The 27078-nt window shown below is 48.4% G+C and overlaps 1 protein-coding gene across 6 annotated transcripts in view; it reads right to left on the reverse strand.

Annotated features, from left to right (window-relative positions):
* RAD21L1 (RAD21 cohesin complex component like 1) overlaps positions 1 to 27078 on the reverse strand; it is a 1165932-nt gene that overhangs the window by 390476 nt on the left and 748378 nt on the right. For all 6 annotated transcript variants that reach the window (XM_078651710.1, XM_078651707.1, XM_078651709.1 and 3 more), the window contains one exon: positions 6782 to 6967. In XM_078651710.1, the coding sequence (XP_078507836.1) occupies positions 6782 to 6967 (186 nt within the window). The remainder of the gene's footprint in view (positions 1 to 6781; positions 6968 to 27078) is intronic.

Below are 27078 nucleotides of genomic sequence, written 5' to 3' on the forward strand. Positions count from 1 at the left end.
AGTACTGGTGTTTCTGGTGCAGGTTTCTTGCGTTTTAGAGGAATTGTAAACGACTCCAAAGGCTGTGAAGTTATTTTCCTCTTGTATAGCATGAGCTTCCCGGTGTCGGCATCGATGAAATGCTCCGACCGTTCTTCAATTAAAGGATGTCGATGACTCAAAGTCCCAGCCGGGTGAGTTGACTTCGACACAGTGTCCTTGGGCACCGACCGTGGTGCAAAGGCCTTCGGCGCCACCTTAGGCGGTAACGTGTAGAGGATCGGCGTCGAGGTGGTTTTCGGTGGGTCAGCCGGCTTCGGTGCAGAAGGATTCTTCGGTTCCGATGCCAAAGCCTTGTCCTCAAGTCGCCTGAGGGAGTCTGAGACCTGCTTCGTAAAGGAAGCGGATGGTTTCGTCGACCCGACCGATGTCCTCGGTCCGCCCCCAGGGGAAGACCCGAGCGTCGATGACTTCTGTTTGTCTGGTCGAGGCGCAGGAGCACCCTTGACCGGTGCGCTTCGATCACTGTCCACGGCCGCAGACGTCGATGCCGACGGCTTCGGATCGACAGGTTTTCCTTTTGGTGTCATGACCCGAGACCGTGGCTCTGCGCCCTTGACTGACTTTGCCTCGACGGGCCCCTTGGTCTTCGGCTCAACAGACTTTCCCGATGTAGGCTCGACAGCCTTCTTGGATGTTGGCTTGTCCACCTTGGTTGACACCGGCTCGACGGCCTTCTTCGAGCTTGGCTCCTTGACCACCTTCGGCACCTTTGCCTGGTCGACAGCTTTCATTGGCTTGGAGTCCCCCAAAGACGACGGCGTCGATGGTGGAGCAGACGTCTTCGGTTTCGATGGCGGTTCAGCCATCTTTGTTTTCGTCGATACCGAGGGTTTCAGTTTCGGTTTCGATTTCAATAATGGCGGCTCCGCGGAGGTGTCCGTAGCCGGGCCGGAAGGCGGGGCCGTGGATCGAGGTGTAAGGTCTTGGGTAAGGCCGTGTGGCGATCCCGTGACCTGAGCCTTTGTAAAAGTACGAACGGGGCATAGCTCTTCCTCCGAGCTATCTTCCATGGCCCCATATGCTTCTTCGTCGTCCCCTACCTTCTCGACGATTTCCTCTATATCTTGGCTTTGGACGTCCGCTCTGTAGTCGGACTCGACCTCCACCGGTGTAGGTGAAATCTGCAGGTGACACACTTGCTCGTCTGCTTCGGGGTCGTCGAAGATGTCCACCGGTGCCGGAGCCGATCGCTGGGCCTCGAGGCGCACCACGCGCCGAAGCTTGATCGTCTTCTTCGATCGAAATCTTGAACAGGCCATACAGCTGGCCTCGTCGTGGTCCGGCGACAGGCACTTGTTGCACACAGGATGGACGTCAATGTGTGGGTACTTGGATCCACACACGGGACAGTTCTTGAACGGACTCCGTTCCATGCCGTCGAAGTCTTGCTGCGTCGACCGGGCCTCGATCACCGAAGAGGCACACGACCCCCCGGATATCCGACTCCACGAGTTGGAAGATATACGGGACCGAACGCGAACAATACCGACGGTGCAAAGAAGGCCTTTTGGCCTTAAAAAAGTTCTACAACGATTCCGAACAGGAGACGTCGAAATCACATCCGAACCCAATGGCGGGAAAAAAACAATCTGTGGATGGAGTCGATGCCCATGCGCACTGTAGTCCAGGGGAGGAGCCACCTATCTCGTGATACTTCGAAGACTCTTCCAGGACAACAATGTGCAATCGTCCGGACCCAACACTAGGCGGCGATCTATGCTATAGATATGAAATTAATGAGGATTGTAAGGAGCACTCCGTTTTAAAGCTTGTTCTTGATTCTTATCCACTGGTGCTTGATATGAATTTAGCAGCCCACATGCCTCGAACATGTTTATACGGGTTTCCCCAATACCCGTTTTAATAACTTCCAGTAACACTTTCAAAAAAATACTGTGTGTCTCACATAGCCACATGGGTTACGAGAACGCGTATAACATGCTATAGTATTAGTTATGATGAAACTCGTGGCTGCAAAACTTCGCTGTACCATAACTTGCCAAAAATGAATACCATAGATCTACACATTAAATAGCAACATCCTGAATATGCTTTTCTTTACTCGGTAAGAGGCACGTGCGTAATCAAAAAAATATATATATACACTACCATTATAAAGGAAGAACTTTGAACCTTTGAGGTGGGTAAACTCGGGAACCACAGCGCCAATCCACACACCCGATACATCGTTGAAATTGTCAGGGTGTGCGGATGGACATAGGCTATATTAATTAAAAAAATATACGTTATTTAAAAAAATGTACGAGAAAAAAAAAGTAGTCCCATGGAAGTAGCGCCGGCCGCGACGTGCGTGCTGACATCAGGAGCGCAGGGAGGAGCGGCGTCCAGGAGCGCGAGGAGCAGCGGCGGACATGAGCGCAGGGAGGAGCGGCGGACAGGCAGGGAGGAGCGGTGAGGAGCAGCGGACAGGCTGGGAGGAGCGACGGACAGGCAGGGAGGAGCGGCGGACCGGTGAACTCAGGAGCGCGGGGAGGTGCGGCGGATGAGGTAAGTCTCCGGGGGGCCCACGGACAATGTCGGGGCGGGCGGGGGCCCTGAAGCCAAGGTCGGGACGGGCTGCTACTCCGGGGGACCCACGGACAATGTCGGGGCGGGCGGGGGCAGGGGCGGGCAGGGGCCCTGAAGCCTGATTGCTCCCGGACAAGGTCGGGACGGGCTGCTAGTATATATATGCACATATATATATATATATATTTGAATATATATATATATACACACACACACACATACCAGCCATGCCTTATGGACGACAGACACATGGTATATATTATTTTCCCCAGCAAGGATTGCACCAATGTTTGGATGCATCCATTTTACAGACCGACCTTAGTTTTTCTCAGCAAAAGTACTGACCGATTGTTTATATGTTACACTAAGGGACCCATGAATTTTGGCACTATTCTGCCCAGCTAGTACTTGTTAGTGTTTTTCCCTGATTGGGTTTCCAATTCTACATTGTTGATGTACATGTAGATACACCTTCATGAATATGTTTTGAGTCAACTACTTATACTGTGTGCATCATTCAACTCAGCATCCAAATGATTTGACTATTAAATCCCTTTATGTACTTCCTAAACAGGACTTGGATGCCACCTCAAGTACTCATGCCGAGGTTAAGGTGTCACCTTGCTAGGCAAGGGATTTACAGCAAATAGGCCCAACAAGCGATATATGCAGTATGAACATTCAGGGGTTGTAACAAGTTACAGTGTGGGGAAGTAGTGCCTTGATTGGCTAAAGACCTCAGCACTGTCTCCGGTAAAGCAGCACTTGTCCCTTTTTTCTGATGACCTGGAACTACACGACTTTTTATTGGGGCCTCGAAAACCACATCAAGAACGCTTTCTTTATACAGTCTGTAATGAGATATGGAAAATATCTCAACAGGAGGCTGTTGATAGACTGTTTCAGATTGCTAGGGCCAACTTAGAACAGGCTCTTGCAAAAGTGGACAATGGTAGGACTATCTTCTCATCCAGAACATATTGCTAGGGTAACATTGCATCATCCACAATAGATGCCACACTGCAAGACATTTCTGCATTACTACACGAACAGTCCCAACTTAGGTCAATTCTATTGTTGAGCTGCACACTACAGACACTACGTGCTGGCCACGTGTTGTGGTGACACATTAATATCACAAATCTGTTTTCACCATACCACCTTTAAGAACAGCAGATAGCTATGGCACGAAAGGATGTAAAATGCACTATGTTGCTTATTGAAAGACTGGAGAAATTACCTTTCACTGTTCCTGAGGTAGCATCCTCAGATTGTATAATCCATGGGTACATGGCACTTCCAATCTCTACTTTCAGTACTGTCTACAATGCCATCAAGTGGGCAGATATAAAACGTTGGGTGAAGGGTACATACACGAACATTGAGCGCTGCTCTTCAAATTCCAGTGACTGGAACAAGGATACTGAAGTTTCTCTCAGTGGTTCTGACTGCAAGAATACTTCAAGTGGGTCCCTAGTATGCAAAGATGTTTCTTTACACTGAGCGTGTAATGTTTCTGTGGCGAATTTATCTTGCTACTTGAAAGGTCTCCAGCGGCCATGATATGTCCGACTTTCAGATTACTCTCGGTTGGGAATTAACGGATGTTGAACAGACAGGTTGCTGTGAGATGAAACCAGGGGTTGCCTGTGTAGTGAACGTGTCTTCCATTGTTACTTCTACACAAGTCCTGTTTCCACCTGACCGTACAGTTAGGGAGGATATGCTATTTCCTTCAATTAATCTTATCAATGTGCGTTTTGATGCCCTGAGCAAACTGAAAGCCTGATTGAAAAAAAATGTGGCCTTAACTTCAGCCAAGGAGATGTTCGATGTCAGGTGGCGCGTTCTTCTTTGGATATACAGGCACTACCCCGCACAACCTTCCCACAACACTTTGGGAAACTGGTCTATCGTATTTTTAACATGTCTAGTATGAATGGAATAGTGGGGTTTTCAGAAACATTGGCTCCAGGTTGGTCAGTTAGTTGATTCCAGACTGTTTGGTGTTATTACATCTTTTATCCACTCTGTCCTCTGAAGCATCTTTGGAGGTTTTCTGCTGGCCCAGGTCTTAATTTCAAGGACATGGCTTTTATTATTTTTGCTCCACAATGGATGTCCCAATTGAAAATCAAATGGAGCTGTCTCTGCCACACGTTCTGTTGTGGCGTGAACGCATGGTGCATTGCTTCGGCGCATCTTTCCTTCAGGAACTGGATGAGCATTGGTTCTGGTCATTCCAGCCTGTATGGATTCGTTGTGCGCAGCCTTTGTTCCGCTGTCTCTTGGAGTGTGCTCTGGACTTGTGCTTCGGGTCGCAACTGGCTGAATATTTGGACAAAGTACTGTGGACCTGTTGTCCCTTGAGGATTCCGTTGCTTTAGCCAGGTTTCTATGAGCCTCCGTGGGTTACCTCCGTGCCAGGTGGTTTGGATCTTGGCACTATCTCGACAGAACACTAATTGTCTGTCTTCGTTCCAGCACATTTTATGGCTTTCTTTATGCTTTGGATTTCCAAAAAGCAGGAGTGCTTGATTTTAAGCAGTTTTATTCTTTTTATGTATAATTTTTAGCATTTCTTTTTCCATATGCTGTTGCATTTCTAGTGGTAGGACAGATTTGCTTAGATAGCCTCTTATCTGACTAATGTACAAGGAGTGAACGTCATGTGTACCAGTTAGGCCTAGTAGGAAATGTTGCCATTTTCACATGTATACAGATCTTTCCTAAAGCTGCCTTCACTTTTTCAAATAGACTTTTGACACATATTTGCATTTGTGACACTTTGGTTAGTTTGATGGCACTGCAGACAGTTTACACGATTATACTTCAAGAGAACACCATCATTTTGACTTGGCATTGCGTACAAGGCCTACATGTAACTTCTGCAAATGTTTGTTATTTATGTCCATCTGGCGAGACAGCTATCTGTAGAATACAAACGATGGCAGCTTGATTACAATCTCGGCCCAAGGCGAGGAAGCCTTTTTCTATATATATAAACATACGTTTTCGAGATTAGTCGGAGGTTGCACTTCTGTGGACTTCGAGAGGTCCCTACATGCTGAAGCTTTCACCCAGCAGCTGACTGACATCTCCGGGCGGGGTGTCCAGTTTGTGACCAAAGAGGGGTCCTACATTCTTACCCACCACATATTGGGGTTGGATTATCCAGTAGGGGAGTTTCTTGGCAGAACATACACATACACCCAAAACACATAGGTTAGGGTTGTGCATTGCAGGAGTATGCCAGATTGTTACATTATTTCATATGCTTGCATATATACATTGTTTCAGCACAATGGTGGAACTTTGCTTTCTGTTCGATGTCCCAACACTTATTTTAACTTATATCTTCTTCTGTCTATTGCTCATTACAGCACATTTTCTATACAAGAATCACTTTAGTTGAATAAACATTGAAAAAGTTGTTTGGTGTATTCTTTTTATATTTCTCAGAGCAAACAAAAGCATGAGTATATGAGCGAAAGGTTCTAGGTCTGCCATCATGGTTCCTTAGGAATAAGGGTTGTCATGTTTTGTGGCTGCCAAAACTATTCGCTGCCTGTCTAGAGGCAGAGGTACACTGAAGTAGTCTGGCACCATCGTAGATTAGGTCATCTACAATCATGCAGTTCCTACTGATTAGTGGAAACTACACGACACAAGGGAATGCTGTGGTTATATATGATAATGTTCAGTGCTTTTGCTTCCATTATAACACAAACAACCTGGAGAAGAAAAATTGAGAATTATTGTTGCTAGAATGATATGCTCTTTTAACCAACTGCCAGTTGATGAAATTGTCGTTATTTGGGTGCCAACCAACCCCCTCTGTTCATGTGTGCTGGAACACTAGCACAGGGAGATTTATCTCAGTTTTACTATCTGTCACATAGTACTCTTTGTAGATTTGTAATAGAATCCACATATATGTAAACTTCGCAATGAAACTGAATAGGAGTAGGGACACTATGTAAATACTTGTGAATGTACAAAAATGTTTTATTTAAATTCATCCAGACATAACTCTGCTCATGATACGTGTGTATCTCTAAGATTAATAACAGTTAACCTTCCACAAATATTAACCCATTTATAATTGATCGCAGTTTTTTCTTCAGAAATGCAAATTCACCTATATTGTGCCCTCACAGGCTAAAATAGAATTCACACTGTTGAAAAAGACTTTAATGAATAAATATACCAAGCATGTCGACAGCTACCCCTTCATCTCCAAATCCATCCAGTTTAAAAACTTCTCTGTCATTATCCATAACTTCTCTATCGCCTGCGAGGCTTGCAGAACTGTTCTCAGCAAAAAGACTAGCTGCACTCATGCTTAGGCTGTCATCAAGTATATTGTTGTGTCGGAATATTTCCGTCTCGTCACCTGAAAAATAAAAAGTACAATTATTCTTCCTAGTACTTAAACAAAATAAAATGCGTATTAAAATGCACCGTGCAAAAACATCTTTTGGGTCACTAAGAATTAAACTTGCCTGGATATCACAGATAAGTCGTGGGATTAAATAAGGAGAAGTCAGCTAAAGTTGAAACCTAGTTGGAGGCAGAAGTAATCTGACTTACACTAAAGAAAGACCCTTGAACTTTCCACCTGTTTAATTGTAGGATAGATTATATATATGTACTCCGTTCTGCTACTTTACAGATTTACTTGGACACAACACGCTGCTTGGGAAGATAATTTATTGCAGGAAACAACGCGTTTCAGCTCTCGCCTTGTTCACGTTTCCTGAAACCTTAACAAGGCGAGATATATTATATATATATCCGACTGGCATTCGCTAGTAGGTAGTTATAGTTAGAACCTAGTTTCCATAGGAAAAGCATTTTTTGATTTGCTAACAACTTTGCCATCGTTTCAAGAATGTTCACCAAATTCTCCCCCCAAAAAAATCTATCCAGGTCAGTTCCTATCCTGAAAGTTTGGGGGTAATTCGTCAAGTGGAGGATGAGAAAGAGGGGGTCCCAAAAAGTGTTTTCTCCGTGTTAATTTCTATAGGACATTTTATTACAGGCTGCAGCCCAAACTGCTGAACGGAATTACACCAAATTTGGCAAAAAAGTAGCGCTTGGTTCAGAAAGCGCCCTTTTTTTTTTTAAATGGTGTAAATCCGTTCAGTAGTTGTTGAGAAATTAAAAAAATAAAAGTCTGAAAATCAATTTCCCATAGGAAACTTTAGCCAAGGCTACAGCCCGAACTGCTGAACGGAATTATACCAAATTTGGCAAAAAGGTAGTGCTTGGTAAATGGTGTAAATCAGTTCAGTAGTTGATGAGAAATACAAAAGATAAAAGTTTTGATATCTGGGGCAGCGGTGGGTTCGCGCACCCTCCTGAACACGACACCTATACAGACACACACACCACCACTCATCCAGAGTTACTCACACACCTAGTCAGTCATGCAAAGAATCAATCACTCTTCCATTTACTGACCTGTACAATTAGAGACACACCACATCACTTATTCAAACAGAAAGGATAAGTTACTTACCTGTAATCCTAGTTCTCTTCCAGGGGTATCCTCATCAAAGTCATAAGCACTGAATATTTCCGCCCACGTGCGGGGACCCCGGAAATTTTATAAAAATGTATATGTAAATTACATATAAATAGCTCCACAAATATGTATGCACATATTTCATTTTTTCTCACACCAAAGCAGCCCCAAAAATGAGGCTAAACAATGTAAATAATCATACATATATTGAAATAACAATGAAACAAAAAACACATTAGGTCAAATAACCCTTGAACTCTGTTGTAATGAGCAAAAGACTCAAATCTTGTAAATTGCCAATAAATATACATTGTTAGCCACAGGCAGCATTGAACAGCAATAGCACAGAAAATGAAACCATTTTCAACAAAACCTGGCACCGTGCCTTTAAGGCAGCCATGACCCCTGGCTTCCCATCATGCCTCAGGGGTGACCGTTAGGTCAGTTGTTCTTTGCATAACCCTGAAGTCAGGGCTCAACCATAACTCATAGAACAGACCACTCATTTACCTGGGGAGGCGGGTGGGTGCTTATGACTTTGATGAGGATACCCCTGGAAGAGAACTAGGATTACAGGTAAGTAATGAATATGCTACTTACCAGTATGCATCTGTTCTTGGCATGTAGGGCTGCTGACATTCATATCTATAGCATAGATCGCCGCCTAGTGTTGGGTCCGGATGATTGCACATTGTTGTCCTGGAAGAGTCTTCGAAGTATCACGAGATAGGTGGCTCCTCCCCTGGACTACAGTGCGCATGGGCATCGACTCCATCCTCAGATAGTTTTTAGCCATTGTGGCGAAGATGGAGTGTAACAGTGTAAGCGATGGCCATGCTAAGAGTAAGTGTAAAATTCTGCAGCCGCTACAGGCGCCGGGGAGGAAGGCGGGCGATATGAATGTCAGCAGCCCTACATGCCAACAGATGCATACTGGTAAGTAGCATATTCAGTTCGAAGGCATGTGGGCTGCTGAATTCATATCTATAGCATAGAATACATAGCAGTCCCTCCATTAACGGTGGCCGCCTGTGCCAGCTGCAGACGTCTGAAAGAGTGTTTTAAGAACAGCCTGCCCTACAGCTGCTTGGAGTGCACATCTACACAGTAGTGTTTAGTAAATGTGTGTGGTGTAGACCATGTGGCTGCTCTACAAATATCTTCCAAAGGGATATTACCAAGGAAAGCCATGGAGGCCCCCAACTTGCGGGTGGAGTGGGCTCTGGGGAGGGACCGTTAAGGTGCGCTTAGCCTTGTGATAGCAAATCTGAATACACTTAACGATCCACCTGGCTATACCTGCTTTGGAAATGGGGTTGCCTTTGTGCTGGGCTGAAAAGGCAACAAAGAGTTGTTGTGTCTTCCTAAATTCTTTGGTCCTATCGATGTAGTACATCAAAGCTCGTTTGACATCAAGAGTGTGGAGCATTCTTTCGGCAACTGTCTCTGGGTTCTGAAAGAACGCGGGCAGCTCAATTGTCTGATTGACATGGAACTGCGAAACCACTTTAGGAAGAAATTTAGGGTTAGTGCGGAGCACCAACCTGTTGGAGTGAATTTGAATGAATGGCTCTTGTACAGTGAGCGCCTGTAGCTCACTAACACGTCGTAGAGTCGTAATGGCAATGAGAAAAACCACTTTCCACGTTAAGAACTGAATCTAACATGAATGTAGAGGCTCAAAAGGTGGGCCCATCAACCTGGTGAGGACCACATTGAGGTTCCATACAGGAGCTGGCGGGGTCCTGGGAGGGATGACCCGCTTCAGTCCTTCTAGGAAGGCTTTAATGGCAGGCACCCTGAAAAGGGAGAGATGCTGCCTGTTTTGGAGATAAGCCGCTATGGCGGATAAGTGTATCCGAATGGAAGCATATGCTAGATTGTATTTGTAAAGATGTAACAAATAACAAATGATGTTGGGAATAGATGCATCTAGCGGGTTGATGTGATCAGTACAGTAAATGACAAACCGCTTCCATTTCGCTGCATAGCAGGCCCTAGTAGTGGGCTTTCTTGCCTCCCGAATGATATCCATGCATTCAGGAGGCAAGTCAAGGTAGCCAAACTCTAAGACCTCAGGAGCCAGATCGCCAGGTTGAGCTGTTGCGGATCTGGATGCTGAATGTCGCCACGGTTCTGCGTCAAAAGCCTGGATGTGAGGTGCAGCCTTTGATGCGGTACCACGGAGAGTTCTAGAAACGTGGTGTACCATGGTTGGCGTGCCCACGTTGGAGCAACCAGGATGAGCGTCACAGAGTGTTGCTTTAGCTTTCGTGCCACCAGCGGTATGAGAGACGCTGGGGGGAAAGCGTACGCAAATCTGCCTGACCAGTTCATCCATATCGTATTGCCCTGCGACTGTGGGTGAGGGAACCTGGTGGCAAAGCTTTGGCATTTTGCATTTTCCCTTGTGGCGAACAGGTCTATCTCCGGATGACCCCACTGCTGGAAGTACGGGCGGAGTACTGATGGATGTATCTCCCACTCGTGCATTTGGTGGCTGTACCTGCTGAGCAGATCCGCCATCTGATTGTCTTTGCCCGGGAGGTGTTCCGCCATGAGGAAGATGTTCCTCTGAATGGCCCACTTCCACATGCTCTGAGCCAGATGAGACAACTGTGGAGAGTGTGTACCTCCCTGCTTTTGGATGTAGTACATGGCCGTTATGTTGTCCGTCCGGATCAACACGACCTTGTTGCACAGATGTACTTTGAATGCTTTCATCGCCATGAAGATTGCCATCAGTTCTAGGTAGTTGATGTGCATCTTCTTTAGCTGCGTCGTCCATAGACCCTGCACCGTGTAGTGGAGTACATGAGCTCCCCATCCCTGGAGAGATGCGTCTGTTAGGATAATCTGTGGCACAGGCTCCTGGAACGGTCGGCCCTTGCAAAGGTTGTGTGGAGTCCACCAATGCAGAGAGTTGTATGCCCGACCAGTCACCAACACTAGGTCGTTCAACTGTCCTTGAGCCTGAGTCCACTGATGAGCCAAGCATTCTTGGAGCGGACGCATATGTAGCCTCGCGTGTGGGACTATGAAGATACAGGAGGCCATCATGCCTATCAACTGCATGAACACTCTTGCTGGAAGCGAGTGTTGCGGTCTGAACTTTTGGATCAGTGACTGGATGTTGTCGATCCTCACTGAATTTGGCTGAGCCGTGGCTGCCAGAGTATCTATTGTCGCGCCCAGATACTGCTGCACATGGGCTGGCTGAAGGTGCGACTTCGGATAGTTCAGTGAAAAGCCCAGACCGTGAAGAAGGTGAATGGTGTGGGACATGTCTGCGGCGCACTGCTGGGCCGACTTTGCCTGAACCAGCCAGTCGTCCAGATAAGGGTAGACATACACGTTCTGCCTCCTGAGGTGCGCAGCCACTGTCGCCAGACATTTCGTTAACACTCTGGGGGCTGTGGTCACTCCGAAAGGAAGGACCTTGAATTGATAATGCCGATTCTGAATGGTGAATCTGAGGTATTTCCTGTGTGATGGATGGAGAGGAATGTGAAAGTAAGCATCCTTGAGATCCAAGGTTGCGAGGAAGTCTCCCTGATTGAGTAACGGAAGAACCTGGTGCAGTGTTAGCATGTGGAAGTGTTCGGAGAGAATATACTGGTTTAGGGGTCTGAGGTCCAGAATGGGTCTGAGGGACCCGTCCTTCTTTGGGATCAAGAAGTACAGGGAGTACACTCCTGTGCCTTCTTCCTCCACTGGCACGAGCTCTATTGCGCCTTTTTGCAGCATGACAAGAACCTCCTGCTGCAATAAGTGCAAATGCTCTATGGACATAGGACGGTGTTTGGGTGGTATGTTGGGTGGAGTGGATGTTAGCTCCAGACAATAACCGAATTGGATAAGCTTCCTGACCCACCTGTCTGTGGTGATGGATTTCCAGACCGGCAGGAACTGCTGGAGTCTCCCCCCGACAGGTGTGGAATGGTCGGGGGCAGTGACAGGGCGTCACTGTTTGTTGGTGGCGGAGGAACGGGAGTTGTTGTTACCCCTGCCTCTGCCCTTGGTGCTGTTGCCCCGATATCCTCCTCTACTTTGCTTGGTGTAAGAGGATTGCGCCCCACCTTTATTGAATGGCGTTTGCTGGGACATCTGGCCTCTGGAAACACCTCTATTGCCTGAGCGACGAAAAGTGCTCCCCCTAAACTGTTGGGACTGGAGAACTCCCATGGACTTAGCAGTCTCGGTATCCTTCTTTATTTTTTCCAGGGTGGTATCCACCTCAGGACCAAATAATCTGTCAGGGTTTACCGGCTGGTTGAGGATGGTAGTTTGTATCTCCGGTTTGAACCCGGAGATTCTGAGCCATGCCTGACGTCTCAACATCACACTGGTGTTAATTGCCCTGGCTGCAGTGTCCGCAACGTCTAGTGCACACTTAATAGAAGCGTTGGAGATGAGTTTCCCTTACTGAATAAGCATCTCCGCTGCCTCCTTATATTGATCTGGTAGATGTTGCAACAGGGTCTCTAGTGTGTCGTAGTGTGCCCTGTCGTATCTGGCCAAGAGGGCTTGAGTGTTTGAGATACGCCAGATATTGGCTGCCTGAGCTGCTACTCTTTTCCCCGATGCTTCCAGCACTTTGGATTCTTTGTCTGGGGGAGGAGCTTCACCAGTGGTTTGCGAGTTCGCCCTTTTACGGGCATTAGAAACGACCAGAGAGTCCAATGGCAACTGGCCCTTGATGTAGGTAGGATCGCCAGGAGCCGGTCTGTATTTCTTTTCAATTCTAGGGTTGACCACCCTTGCCCGTGTGGGTTCCTTAAAAATGTCTGCAGCATGTTTCAGGACCCCTTTTAGCATAGGGAGAGTCTTCACAGTCTTTTCAGCTGTTGAAAAAGTGTCAAAGAGAAAGTCCACCTCAACAGGGTCAGCATGCAGCTGAACGTCGTGGTTCTTAGCCGCCCTCTCAATCAAGGCAATAAATGCCGCAGAATCCTCAGTGGGAGAGGTCTTGACATGGTACACCTGAGGGTCCTGGGCAGTGTGCTGATCCCCAGGGTCTCCTGCATCTGTCCATTAGTCCTGTTGTTCATCAGGATCTGTGTTGGCAGGGAAGTTATATTCCTCTTCCTCATCCCCTGCATCCTCCACATCCGAATAAGTGGGTGAGGGTGTGGCTGGGCTTGGAGTCCGAGGAACCAATGGTTCGACCAAAACCGGGGAATCCGAAGCAGGCTTCTTGCGCTTTAAAGGAATGGTGAATGACTCCAAAGGCTGCGTCGCCGTGATCTTCCTTTTGTAAAGGGTAAGTTTCCCGGTGTCGGCGTCGATGAAATGTTCCGACTGCTCCTCCACCAAGGGTTGTCGATGCTTCGAGCTCCCAATCGGGTGAGTTGGCTTCGACCCCGCAGATCCCTGCAAGTGCGCTTTGGGCACCGATCGTGGTGCGAAGGCCTTCGGTGCCACCTTCGGCGGCAACGTGAACAGGATTGGCGTCGAAGACTTTTGCGACGTGGCAGTTAGCTTCGGGGTGGAAGGTGCCTTCGGGTGTTCCGCAGAAGCCTTGTCCCTGATGCGTTTCAGGGAGTCCGAGACCTGCTTCGTAAAGGAAGCGGACGGTTTCGTCGACCCGACAGACGTCCTTGGTGAAGAATCGAGCGTCGATGCCTTGGGCTTCTCCGGCCTCGGCGGAAGGGCATCCTTCTTAGGGTCGCCATGGCCTCCTTCCGTGTCGACAGACTTTGGCGCCGACGTTCTTGGATCGGCAGCCTTGACTACTGGAGTCGGGGCCCCAGTTTTCGGCTCGACGCCCTTACTGGACTTCGGCTCGACGCCCTTGCTTGACTTTGGCTCGACGCCCTTCTTCGACGTTGGCTCGACGCCCTTGACCGTTTTGGGCTCGGCACACTTGGTCGACTTCACCGGGTCGATAGATTTCTTTGGCTTCGGGTGTCCCGACACCTCGGAAGTCGAGGGTGTCGATAGAGGAGTCGACGTCTTTGGTTTCGATGGCGTCTCCACCACTTTCGTTTTTGCCGACACCGATGGTTTCACTTTCGGTTTAGTTTTCGGCAAGGGCGGCTCCGCCGAAGTGTCCGTAGCCGGGCCCGTAGGCGAGGCCGTGGATCCTGGTATAAGGTCTTGGGTAAGGCCGTGTAGCGATCCCTCGACCTGAGCCTTTGTAATTGTTCGAACGGGGCATAGCTCTTCCTCCGAGCTATCTTCCATGGCCCCATAGGCCTCATTGTCGTCTCCTACCTCGTCGACAACTTCTTCTACGTCTAGGCCTAGGACATCCGCTTGATAGTCGAGTTCGATCTGCTCCGCTGGAGGTGAAATCTGCATCTGAACTTCGTGTTCGTCCGCTTCTTCTCTCTCTAAGATGTCCACCGGTGCCGGGGCCGACTGCCGGGCCTCCAGGCGCGCCACGCGCCGAAGCCGAATCGTCTTCTTCGACAAAAACCTGGAACAAGCCATACAGCTGGCTTCATCGTGGTCCGGCGACAGGCACTTGTTGCACACCGGGTGGACGTCAATGTGTCGAAAGGTAGGGACGAATTCGACCAAGAACCCTTCAGTATTTGCCCAGCGTTAGCCGCCTCTCATACCATTCGAGATTACCAAACAAAGAGGCAGGCGCTGGAGACAGAAGGCAGGAAACAGGAGTTTATTCCGACGGAGCAGAACACGTCAAATCAGACAACAGGGTATCTTCTCGAGGTGCTCTAAACGCATCCTTGTGGCCTGGTCTCTTATACACAGGTTTATTGCTATATTACATGAAACACATTATTGTCAATACTTGATGTACGGAAAGACATCCTCGGAATCCCCGCTTCACCCCCGTTCCCACAAACATTTACAGTAGAGTTCCCACCTCGACCTCAGCATGTGGTGGTTGTCGCGCAGCTGGACATTCTGCTGGGAAAGGGGGCGATCGGTCGGATCTGGAGGTGTGAGGGTATTGATTAACCACCGCTCCTGTGATGTGAGGCGGGGCCCTACTGTAGGGGGCAATAAACTGCATCTGCCGGACTAGGTGATGACCTGGGATCGGGCTGGACAATCGGGCAGGGAGGAAGAGGTTATCAAAGAAGGGCCTGTTCTTTGAATGAGATGAAAGAGCGAGGGGGTTCAGCACGGGATGTGGCTCGGAGACTGGGTCGTGCTAGAGGTGCGCTTATGGTCCAAGCAGGAGAAACCGGGGGCTGCCGGGAGCGGGGGAATGCTTGCGAGGCTGGGGTGTGAGGGGGAGAGGCGTGCAGGCTATTGGCAGTGGGCAGAGAGGTCGTGACACAAAAATGGCTGCCACCTACTTTCGCGATGGGGCCTAAAAGGGACAAGATGGCGTGGCTACTGTTTTCATGATTGTCGCTCTACTTTCAACAGTGACTGTGGTGAACATAAATGAACGCCGCTTATGTATACCGATTTTAGTCATTTTCCACAGTCCCCAGTTTTTATCATGAGTAAGTTCATTTCTGTTCATGTCTGAGGTAAGGACGTACAAGCTGACATTTTAGTTATACTAAAAAGGGAGGTATGTGGCTGGGCTGTCTATCGAGGTCTTTGGTAGCCCATATGCATTACAGGCAGATGGAAATAATCCTACCATAAATGTTGACAGAATCGTACATAACCACATGTAGTCAATGCGATAGGCGAGGAGGCAGTGCATATAAAATTACATTAGCTGTGTCATACGTCAGACCTTGGAGACGGGGACATTATTTAGACGATGTAGGAGATTCGTTCGAATACAAGCATGACGTCATACAGAAAATGTTCTGGCAGAATAAGGGCTATTATCACTTGAGGTCTGGACTCCATGGGGATCAAAACTAAACAGCATGTTCATCTGCATAACTGGTGTTCTACAATCATCAAGGTATAGAGTTAACGCCTTCTTAGTTATCCTTGTACAATTGAAAAGTGACCGATGTAAGGTTATGAAAACTCAATTAGGTGGTAATCAATATGAAGCGGTTGGGAGAGAAATTCAACTTAACAAGGGACAGTCAAGGGGTCGCAATGTTCGAAAAGGGTTCGTCTGTCCAGTGTCTTTTTACAGCGAGCCATCACTGGTAGGCTCTCATCGTTCTTCCTCTTTCGTTGGCGCTGTTGAGCACCGGCGGTGGAGCTACGCGTCCGGCTCTACTTCAGATCTCGCGTTGCAGGGTGTGGCCATTCTTTGCTCTTGGACCACAGTCCTGTGTTTGTCCTCAGAGTCAAGTTCAAAAATTCCATATGGAAAAAAGGGGGGGTTATGGGGGCGTGCTTTGGGAGGCCGAGGGAAGAGAGGGTGGAGTGGGATCAGATCTGAAACGGACCAAGGAGGGCAGAAATTTCAAGCAAGCGGGCCAATCAATCGGGCACAATGGGCTGGGACTTTCCACACGAGCTCATCAACGTGCAGGGGCTTCTGGGTGGCCCTTCTTTCCTTCACTTTCCACGCTGAGAACGGTGCCTTGTCCCGCAACTCTTTGCTTTGCGGCTCCCCCTAGGTCGAGGTCATAGATTTTCCCCGATCTGCAGCCAGGCTGTGCGTCACATCCGGCCTCTCTCCTCCCGACGACTGCACGTTATCCTTGAATGAGTATAAAAAAACAATTTTTAGAGAATTGGCAGGGGAAGATGTTTACACACTTTAATTTCTCTCCCAACCCCAAGTAGTTGGGGAAACGTTCATTGGTCACGATAGGGTGGATGTTTAGTAATCCTTACATCGGTGTATGTTGTTAACTCATACATCATTGCTGTAGTGCAGGTTGGCAAGCATTTTTATTTTCAAACAACACGTCTGTCTGGTGTTTTACTCTTGTTATAGCTGCGAACGTGGCAAGAAGTCTGTTGTCTAAAAATTACATAGTTTATCGAATTCAAACCGGCTCCTTCAGTAGAGACTCGCGTTTGTCTAAAACAAATCCTATTGAGCTATATGTTTCTTCCAGGTCTGTTAATTTATAAAAATAGTGAAATGCTGTTAGCCTGGGACTATAGCTACAGTCTAAGATTTTCTGGGACGGCTGGTACAGAACTAGGACCATTCTGGAGGAACGGGGACGTATCGGACATTCTATTTTTGTACAATGGGCGGAGGTAATCCGAACGATGAGGGTGGTGTTACCAAAGTACTTAAGAAAAAACCCACTGACATATAGTTCCCTTTTTAAGGGTCAGATTAGGGGACATCAGTCGTCTCACCTGTCCTTTCTTTCTCGGCCAATTAAGTTTCATCATTTTACAGAAAGGAGAGGCAGTAATATAGCAAAAATACGATCGTTTTGTTTCTGTCAATTTGTTCAAACACTGTCGTGTCAAAGAGCCAATTATTCCCGTACCGGCGAGGTACAGTGTCGTCATTTATTCAAAAGGGAGCCCTCAGAGGGAGAGAGCATCGTGCGTACCAAATAGGCTATTAGTACACGTACAACATAAAAAGAGGGAGAGAGAGGGATAGACGTGTACAATAATAGGCTATTCAGTGCACACACATATAGATCAGTACGGGTCAGTTTCACGTAAAAAAACACAAGCTGAGGGGAAACATAAATTCATAGTTTACGTAAACACAAATACCAGATAGGGTGCGACAGTACATACATCAAGTACGAAAACTTAAGATAGAACAGAGGGCTATTTTTGGCGAAAGAGCCTTTTCATGCGTGTTTCATATTCTCAGTACTCCATTTAATTCATTCGGGGGTCGGTCTCTTCGTTCTCCTTCCTTCCTAATAGCAGACAATTTTTGTTGGTAACCTCGCTTCAATAAATACTTACTCATTTTAATTGGTCGGACACTGGTCCAGTCGTGCTTATACTCACGGTGGGGCCTTCCAACATCTAACAAATGTCGATCCGAGTTGAGGTAAAGGAGGGGTGTCTGTCGGATGTGCGATGGTGCAATTCTGACTTTTCTATGAGGATGGAAGAAGAGGGGGTGAATCTAAAACATGACAATATCCCTAATTTCTGGGCTGAGGGGGGGGTTTTAGATGAATCCCACCCCGGGGTATCCTTAACTTTTCTCATCTAGTCTGCACATTAAGTTGACTCACTGGTGCGCGTCATTTAGGGCGTTCATTTGGGATATCGGTTGGGGTCCGAGGTACTGCAATAACCCTTCAAGTTTCTGGCGTAGACCACTCTCCCATTCACTAGCTCCAGAGAGGGAGAGAGACAGTCGCTCCTAGGTAGGGTAAGTGCTATATTCTTTCTCGTCCTTCACATGCAGGTACCATGTTCGGGCTTGTTTTTCTTATTCCATTAACCGCTCGATCCATACCTCAGTCATCCAAAAAAAAATTGTTCGTCAACCCAGACGTGCGCCACACATGAGCATTCATACAACACAAATCGGGGCCCACGCGTGCATTCATACCATACAATTCTTCCTCTTTCTGCGTGTAACACGGTGCATTCTGGGTCTTCTCCATACTCCAGCTGAAATTCCGATATTAACCTGCAGAGAAAGAGGAGGGGGTGACAGCGTACAAAGCACATCAGCGCGCAAAGACACGAAAATGTTTTTACCTACCATGTGCCTAACTTATCTTCTGTGGGAAGCAGTACCTTGCATCTCGGCATTGCAGCCCAGAGGGACTTGTCTATCGTCCCATTCATAGATATATCTAAATATCCGAGCCTTTTACCTATTGCTTATGCTGCAGGAATGCAAAAAATACGACAGATCTTGACTATTCTTTTCGCATTGTTCGTATGTACCATGCCTTTCTGATTTTTTATAACCAAAATTGCTTCATTTTATCTGTAAAAACTCAAACGAGACAAATGGTTGCAGGATCAATGAAGGTTGATTTTATAATTGAAAGTAAAACAAGATTAGTTACAATAAAATAGTTTATACGCATACCATGGGCGAGCATCATGAGTAGCATTACTTCGAAAATACAATAATCAATAGCGAATAAGAACCAATATCAGCAGGGTTGTCCGCATGCCCAGTCAGTACCCTTCCCCGCCCGCCACGTGCTCAAGGACCGTATACATATCCCATAATATCAAGGCTACGCAGCTAAAACGTCATAAGGAGTTGCAAGTCTCGCCCACACTGGCGCCATTTTGGGGCGTGGCCGGGTGGGTCCAGAGTATAGTTCAAATGCCTCCGACAACTAGCGGCCGGACCAGAATCCCTTTCGGTAGTCCAGAAAGTTCGTTAGCGCCAACAGAGAGGACAAGCGGCGTGGACTGTGGCTTAAAGGCGAGGAAGGCAAAATCTTCCCTACCGGGTCCAGCTGAGGTCCCACCGGAGCTGATCGAGTTTGGCAGTACAAAGGCCGGTGTCAGCACGAGAGCACCACCATCTTGTGACAATGTTGTGGCCACTCCGGAGAGCGGGACAGCAGGTGTATCCCTCCACCGACACGTTGAATCAGTCTTTCCTTCGATACCAGATGTGGATAAGGTGGCGGTCGCCCGGGGCAGTGGCATATCGATGGGGGATAGTCGAGCAACAGTGGCGGTGGCCCCCACCGGAAGCCTGCGGGAGCCGAGGGCCAGTGACTTTCGAAGAATTTTTTAAAACTGAGAGGACGTCTTCAGGAGTGGGGCTCATGCCCGAGCAGGCAAGCATCCGAGTTCCAAGGCAGCCCAGCGCCACTCCAATGGACCAGGCCCAAATCCGGGGTGTCAGCCGCCATTTTGTGAGCTCCGTGGCAGCCGCCTGTCGCTGCACTGCAAGAGCGGGTGCAATTCAGTTGGATGGTGGATGAGACACTGTTCCGCCAGAGCGGGCGCAACTCAGCTGGCCAAGCGGGGCACTGTGCCGCAAGAGCGGGCGCAACTCAGCTGGCCGGGCGAGGCACTGTGCCGCAAGAGCGGGCGCAACTCAGTTGGCCGAGTGAAGCGCTGGGGTGTAGCTGAGGCACCTCCAACTGGGGAGGTGGGGGAGGCTCGTTCGCGCCGCCTCTCCCTCCAGGCGCACCCCACGCCGTCCGGATGCCACCTCAGGGCGGACAAATGGGAAGGCCCGTACAACGACATCGTGGCATTGGTGCTTCCGGGCCATCCACCCGACGACCTCTTCGGCCGATGGCTGCCAGCAAGGTCTTGGCGCGTTGGGTAGCCTCCGGCCTATTCGCTCAACGGGCCGCTACCAATGCTACCTCGCCGGCTGATGGCTTTTGTAGACTTTTTATAGCCCAAAGCCTACTAAAAAGTAGCTCAAAGTAACCCAACATTGAAGGCGGGACAGGAACAGCGTTAAGCAGACGGCGAATGCGTTGGGTTTGTTGTTGCAGCCGGCTGCCATGTAAATAGTTGTTTAATACAAAGTTTTAAATAGTTGTTTAATAAAAAGTTTTAACATGTTACTTTGCTGGAGTGTTGTATATATTTATAATGCTTGCATAGGGTTTGTCGTTATTTGGGCGGGGTGGGCGGTGGAGCCGAGCTGTCTTGCAGCCATCATGGCGTCGAGCTCGATTCTTCTCATTAGTTTCATATTTCTCATGAGGGGTTGTTCCTAATGTTTCTATTTTAGCGAGGTCAGAAAAGAGATCCCATCAGTGGCCTACTGATTTTACTCGATTCCTTTTGGTTTTCCTAACGATTTTTATGTTTTTGTTTGCTAGCATGATACAGCGGCTAACCCGCAATTTTTTTTTATATATATTTATGTCCTTTTTATTAGGGGCGTCCTCCGGCGGAGCCGGATGATCTACCTCTAATAAACAGTCCGGGCTGAACCACCTACCAACAAACGGGGCAAAGATAGGCATGACGGGTTACAAAGGGGACAAAAGTCTGCACTACCTATCCTTCACTATCCGCAAAGACTAAACAGAGTATTGCGACCCTGTGCTTATTTGTGAATAGAGAATAACCCAAAGAGAACCAATTCCGAACGATCAATGTTCGGTCAAACAATCAATCAAATGAGGGATAAAAATAGGCACGACGGATTACAACGGGGGCAAAAGCCTGCGTTACCTATCCTTCACTATTCACAAGGACTAAACAGAGTATTGCGACTCTGTGCTTTTTTGTAAATAGAGAAAGATCCAAAGAGAACCAATTCCAAAACAGTAAATGCTTGGATAACAATCAATCAAATGGAGAGGGAAGTAGGCACGACGGGTTACAACGGGGGCAAAGGCCTGCGTTACCTACCCTTCACTATCTGCAAAGACTAAACAGAGTATGGCGACTCCGTGCTTGTTTGCAAATAGGGAATCTCTCAGAAACAATCAAATGAGTAATACTAGTATTTTCAAACAATCAAACAATCAATTCGCAATTCGTCGTGTTTACACGACCTTACCCGGACCGCATGGACAGTTTCTCGTCTTCCGCTTCCAGCGCCTGATCGTCCTCTATTCTCTGTAATTGCTGTGGCACTCCTGATGGTTCCCAGTCAGGACCGTAGATCACTCGAGAGAGGTCTGCTTGGAACCGGTGAAGTTCGGGTGATCGGCTGCCAGACGAGGGTCTATCGGGCAGGTGCACTTCCCGATCGTTGCAGTCATTCACTCTGTCGTTGGGACCTCTCTCACTGGATCCACGCGTCGCTGATGGGCCCCACGTTTGGGGCGCCAATTGTCGAAAGGTAGGGCCGAATTCGACCAAGAACCCTTCAGTATTTGCCCGGCGTTAGCTGCCTCTCATACCATTCGAGATTACCAAACAAAGAGGCAGGCGCTGGAGACAGAAGGCAGGAAACAGGAGTTTATTCCGACGGAGCAGAACACGTCAAATCAGACAACAGGGTATCTTCTTGAGCTGCTCTAAACGCATCCTTGTGGCCTGGCCTCTTATACACAGGTTTATTGCTTTATTACATGAAACACATTCTTGTCAATACTTGATGTACGGAAAGACATCCTCGGAATCCCCGCTTCACCCCCGTTCCCACAAACATTTACAGTAGAGTTCCCACCTCGACCTCAGCATGTGGTGGTTGTCGCGCAGCTGGACATTCTGCTGGGAACGGGAAAGGGGGCGATCGGTCGGATATGGAGGTGTGAGGGTATTGATTAACCACCGCTCCTGTGATGTGAGGCGGGGCCCTACTGTAGGGGGCAATAAACTGCATCTGCCGGACTAGGTGATGACCTGGGATCGGGCTGGACAATCGGGCAGGGAGGAAGAGGTTATCAAAGAAGGGCCTGTTCTTTGAATGAGATGAAAGAGCGAGGGGGTTCAGCACGGGATGTGGCTCGGAGACTGGGTCGTGCTAGAGGTGCGCTTATGGTCCAAGCAGGAGAAACCGGGGGCTGCCGGGGTGCGGGGGAATGCTTGCGAGGCTGGGGTGTGAGGGGGAGAGGCGCGCAGGCTATTGGCAGTGGGCAGAGAGGTCGTGACACAAAAATGGCTGCCACCTACTTTCGCGATGGGGCCTAAAAGGGACAAGATGGCGTGGCTACTGTTTTCATGATTGTCGCTCTACTTTCAACAGTGGCTGTGGTGAACATAAATGAACGCCGCTTATGTATACCGATTTTAGTCATTTTCCACAAATGTGGGGATACTTCGATCCACACACGGGACACTTCTTGAACGGGCTCCGTTCCATGATGTGTCGTCGAAGGTCTTGCTGCGTCGACTGGGCCTCGAGCACCGAAGAGTCACGCGACTCCCTGGATGGCCTACTCGGGAACCGAGTCGGAAAAGAGCTTGGCACCGAACGCAAACAATAGCGACGGTTAGAAAAAGGCCTTCGGGCCTCGAAAAAGTCTATGTTGATTCCGAACTGGAGATAACGAAATTACATTCGAACACAATGGCGGAAAAAAACAATCTGAGGATGGAGTCGATGCCCATGCGCACTGTAGTCCAGGGGAGGAGCCACCTATCTCGTGATACTTCGAAGACTCTTCCAGGACAACAATGTGCAATCATCCGGACCCAACACTAGGCGGCGATCTATGCTATACATATGAATTCAGCAGCCCACATGCCTCGAACCTTATCCTTCTCTTCCAGGGGATCCTCATCAATAGTCATAAGCACTGAATAGAATAGCAAGCCCAAACACCACCTGCAGGTAAATGAGAAATACACGACCCAACCAAAAAAACATTTATAACAGCCGAGTATTTAGCTGCTAAACAATTTCCACAAGGAGGCCTGGCCTACCTGGGTATCTGCTCTAGTGTCAAAATCAAGACCGTAATGTCTGGTAAATGTATGGACGGACCTCCAGGTTGCCGCCGTACAGATCTCAGACATGGGCAAATTCTGGAGAAAAGCGGCAGTCGCAGATCTACCCCTGGTGGAATGTGCTTTGGGAGAAAACCCGAGAGTTTTCTGTGCCAACTGGTAAGCAAGCTTGATACACTAAACGATCCATCTCGAAATAGACCGTTTCGAGGCTGCATGACCTGTTCTGATCGATCCATAGTTAACATCAGAATGACGTATAGCCTTGGACCTATCCAGATAGAATTTTAAAACCCTTTTCAGGTCCAAAGAGTGCAAAGCCCTCTCAGCTGGAGAAGAGGGACTGGGAAAGAAAGTGGGCAGAGAAATGGTCTGATTGACATGGAAATCTGACACCACTTTAGGAAGAAAGGATAGATGTGTCCTTAGTACCACTCTATTCAAATGAAACACAGTATAGGGTTCCTTGGAACAGAGAGCCTAGATCTCGCTCACCCTACGAGCTGATGTGATGGCTACCAAAAAAGACTCCTTCCAGGGAAGGTGCTGCAAAGTAGTTTTATGAATGGGTTCAAAGGGCGGACCCATTAACTTCAATAGCACCAGGTTCAGCTCCCAGGGAGGAGAAGGCTAACGCATTGGAGGGTACACTTTTTTCAACCCTTGCAGGAAGTCCTTTACAGCCAGTAACTGAAAAAAAGAAGGTTGTGACGGTGACCGCCTATACTCTGTTATAGCGACTTGATGCACCTTAATAGAATTAAACTTTAAACCTGCTTTTGCCAGATATAACAAATAAGGAAGAACAACTTCTTCCTGACCCTTAATCAGATGATGACCATTTTGCATGCACCACAGATAAAAGCACTTCCATTTACAGGCATAAGAATGTCTCGTGGAAGGTCGTCTTGCTTCCTTCAGGATGGACATGCAGTCCTGTGGCAATCCTAGATGGCCGTATTGTATGACCTCAGGAGCCATGCTGTCAAGCTCCGTGACGGAAGGTTGGGATGATGAATCCTCCCGTTCATTTTGGATAACAGGTCTGGCCTGCATGGCAGTCTCTAGTGAGGAGCCACTGACAGATGAAGCAGGTCCGTGTACCACCATTGTTTCGGCCAGTCGGGGGCAATGAGGATCATTGTTGTGCATGAGTGTGTCAGCTTGCTCACTACCTTCGGGATCAGCGGAAGTGGTGGAAAGGATGACACACATTTCCCTGACCAGTCTATCAAAAGGGCATTCCCTCTTGTTCCTTGACGGTAAAACCGCGAGGCGAAGTCTTGGCATTTGGTGTTTTCGTCATCCGCGAACAGATCTAAGGCGGGACGACCCCAAGACTACGATTCCTTCGAGCACCTCGTAGTTTAGAACCCAGTCCTCTCGGTCTTCGAAATGCCGACTCAGCGCGTCCGCCCTCACATTCTGTTCTCCTGGGAGGTTGACCGCCGTGACCGACAATTTGCGAGCCAGAAGCCAATGCCAGATGCACTGGGCCTCTAGTGACAGAGTCCGTGAGTGCGTTCCCCCCTGCTTATTTAAGTAGTACAATGCGATGGTGGTGTCCGTTTGTACTAATATTGATGTTTCCTGAAGCGAGGGGAGGAACGCTTTGAGAGCCAGGTGGACTGCTCTCAACTCCAGCATGTTGATGTGATACGTAGTTTCTTTGGGAGACCACATAGCTTGCACTTGGAGGTGACCCATTTGTGCCACCCAGCCTTTGCAGAGACGCATCGGTGATCAAGGTCTGTGCAGGAGGAGGTTGATGGAACAGAATTCCCACCTGCATGTTCTGTTTCTTTGTCCACCATGGAATGGAGGCTCAAGCTGTTTCTGACAGACTAATCCGATCGTCCCAGCGAGCTGACTGTTGGTCCCACTTGTCCTCCAGATCCTGCTGAAGAGGACGCATCCGAAGCCTGGCATTCGGGATTAGAAAGATGCATGAAGCCATCGAACCTAGCAGGGAGGCAATCTTTCGCACTTTCTGAACCTTGTGGCGAAGTACCAGCTGACACTTTTGGGTTATAGAACACTGTCTCTCCTCCGAAGGAAACACTTTTCCTACCTCGGAGTCTAGAAGAGCTCCTAGGAAGTGAATCTTCTGGGTGGGTTGCGAGACTGATTTGCTGAAGTTGACATGTAAACCCAACCGGTGACAGAGCTGGATGCAGGTTTGGAATTGATTCCTTACAGCGTCTGGGGAAGGATCTTTCAGGATCCAGTTGTCCAGATACGGGTACACGAAGACTCCCCTTCGGCGTAGAGCGGCCGCTACTACTGCAACACACTTTGTGAATACCCGGGGAGCTGACTTCAACCCGTAGGGCAGGACCTTGAATTGGTAATGAGAGGTCCCCACCTGGAACCGCAGGAATCTTCTGTGTTTGAGGTGCACCGGGACATGGAATGAGGCATCTTGGAGGTCCATCGAACACATCCAATCTCCCTTCCTGAGATTCGGATATATTTGGTGAAGTGCCAACATGCGGAACTTTTCTTTTTTGATGTGCAGGTTGAGCGTTCTCAAGTCCAGAATGGGCCTGAATTCTGCCTTTTGTCCCTTTTTCTGACCAAGAAATATTGGGAGTACACTCTGTAGGAGAGTAGGGTCTGCTATCCTATGGTCACCCAATTTTATTTGCTTTTTGTTTCACTGGTTTTCGACTTAATGTGGCTGTGGGCCTGCTAATCAGACCCACAGCCCTGCTGTTCTCTCTATAAATTCACAACATGTACTTTAGGTACATCACCAATTGGGATTGGGTCACCTTATGAGCCCCTGTACTGTGTACTATAGGTACCCAGGGCATAGGTGCATCCAAGGCCTACCAGGGGCTGCAGCATATCTTTTGCCACCCCTGGCTGGCCATCCAAACTGACAACTGGCTGATCACTCAGCTGGGGCAAGGTCGTGTAATCACCCCTTGCTTAGATATAGTATACCTATGTCTAAACCTATATCTGGACACATATACACCTATAAGTCGCTCCTATGGAAGGCCTTAACAATCCTGGAGGCAGAGTGCTTGGTTTTATGTGAGATGGTGCTCTAGCATGAGCTGAGCCTGTCTGCAGCTTTCGGAACCATGTCCTTATAGCTGTTCCAGGATATTGCCATACCATATACTCTTGAGTGCATTATGAACCTCGCGGTTAAATGCTATCTTTGGTTTGGCTTTATCAAAACATGTCGTGTAAGGTGTCATACGCTTTGGAATACTACCCCCTCGACAATTCTGGCGACGGGGGTAGTATTCCACCCTTCTAGAGGGAGAAGACATGTTACTTTCCTTAATCCCGGTTAAAGTTAACCAGAGCCTCAGCATCACAAAATGGATGCTGCTGCCACAGACACAAGTCTGACCTCCTGTTGCTGGGAGCCCTTCCAGCGAGGGAGGCTTGGACAATAGGTTTCCTGTTACACGGAGGTGCTAGCACCACCCCAGACAGGAGATAGTGGATTGGGGCAGGGAGGGCAGAATGAAACGAGAAACTGCCTGGGGCACACAAGGTGTCCCATGCATACTCCAGTTCAAACCGATGCTGGGGCACTCCAGCCCCAGCTCTGGCGCGAAACTGGACAAAGGGAAAAGGGTGTAACCACCCCCTTCCTGGGTCCCACCCATAGGAGGGACCTAGCAGGTAATCCAGCCCCTTGATTTGGAATAAAGGTAGGAGCGGTGTCCCAAGACTTTAGATAATCCTGACTGAAACTCTGATATGAAACTCTGGACCCTTCGACATCCTACTCGATGTAGAAGACTGAAGAATCTCCCTTGTGGTCAAGGAGTGACCACCCTGTGCAAGCAGGCACCATCAATCGCTCAACGGTTTGCTTTGTTGTTGCTCCCGCCCGAGCTCGAACGACAGACACCGACAAGAACCGGACTTCC

This window comes from Lissotriton helveticus, chromosome 7 (assembly GCF_964261635.1).
Source record: "Lissotriton helveticus chromosome 7, aLisHel1.1, whole genome shotgun sequence".
Taxonomy (NCBI): Eukaryota; Metazoa; Chordata; class Amphibia; order Caudata; family Salamandridae; genus Lissotriton; species Lissotriton helveticus.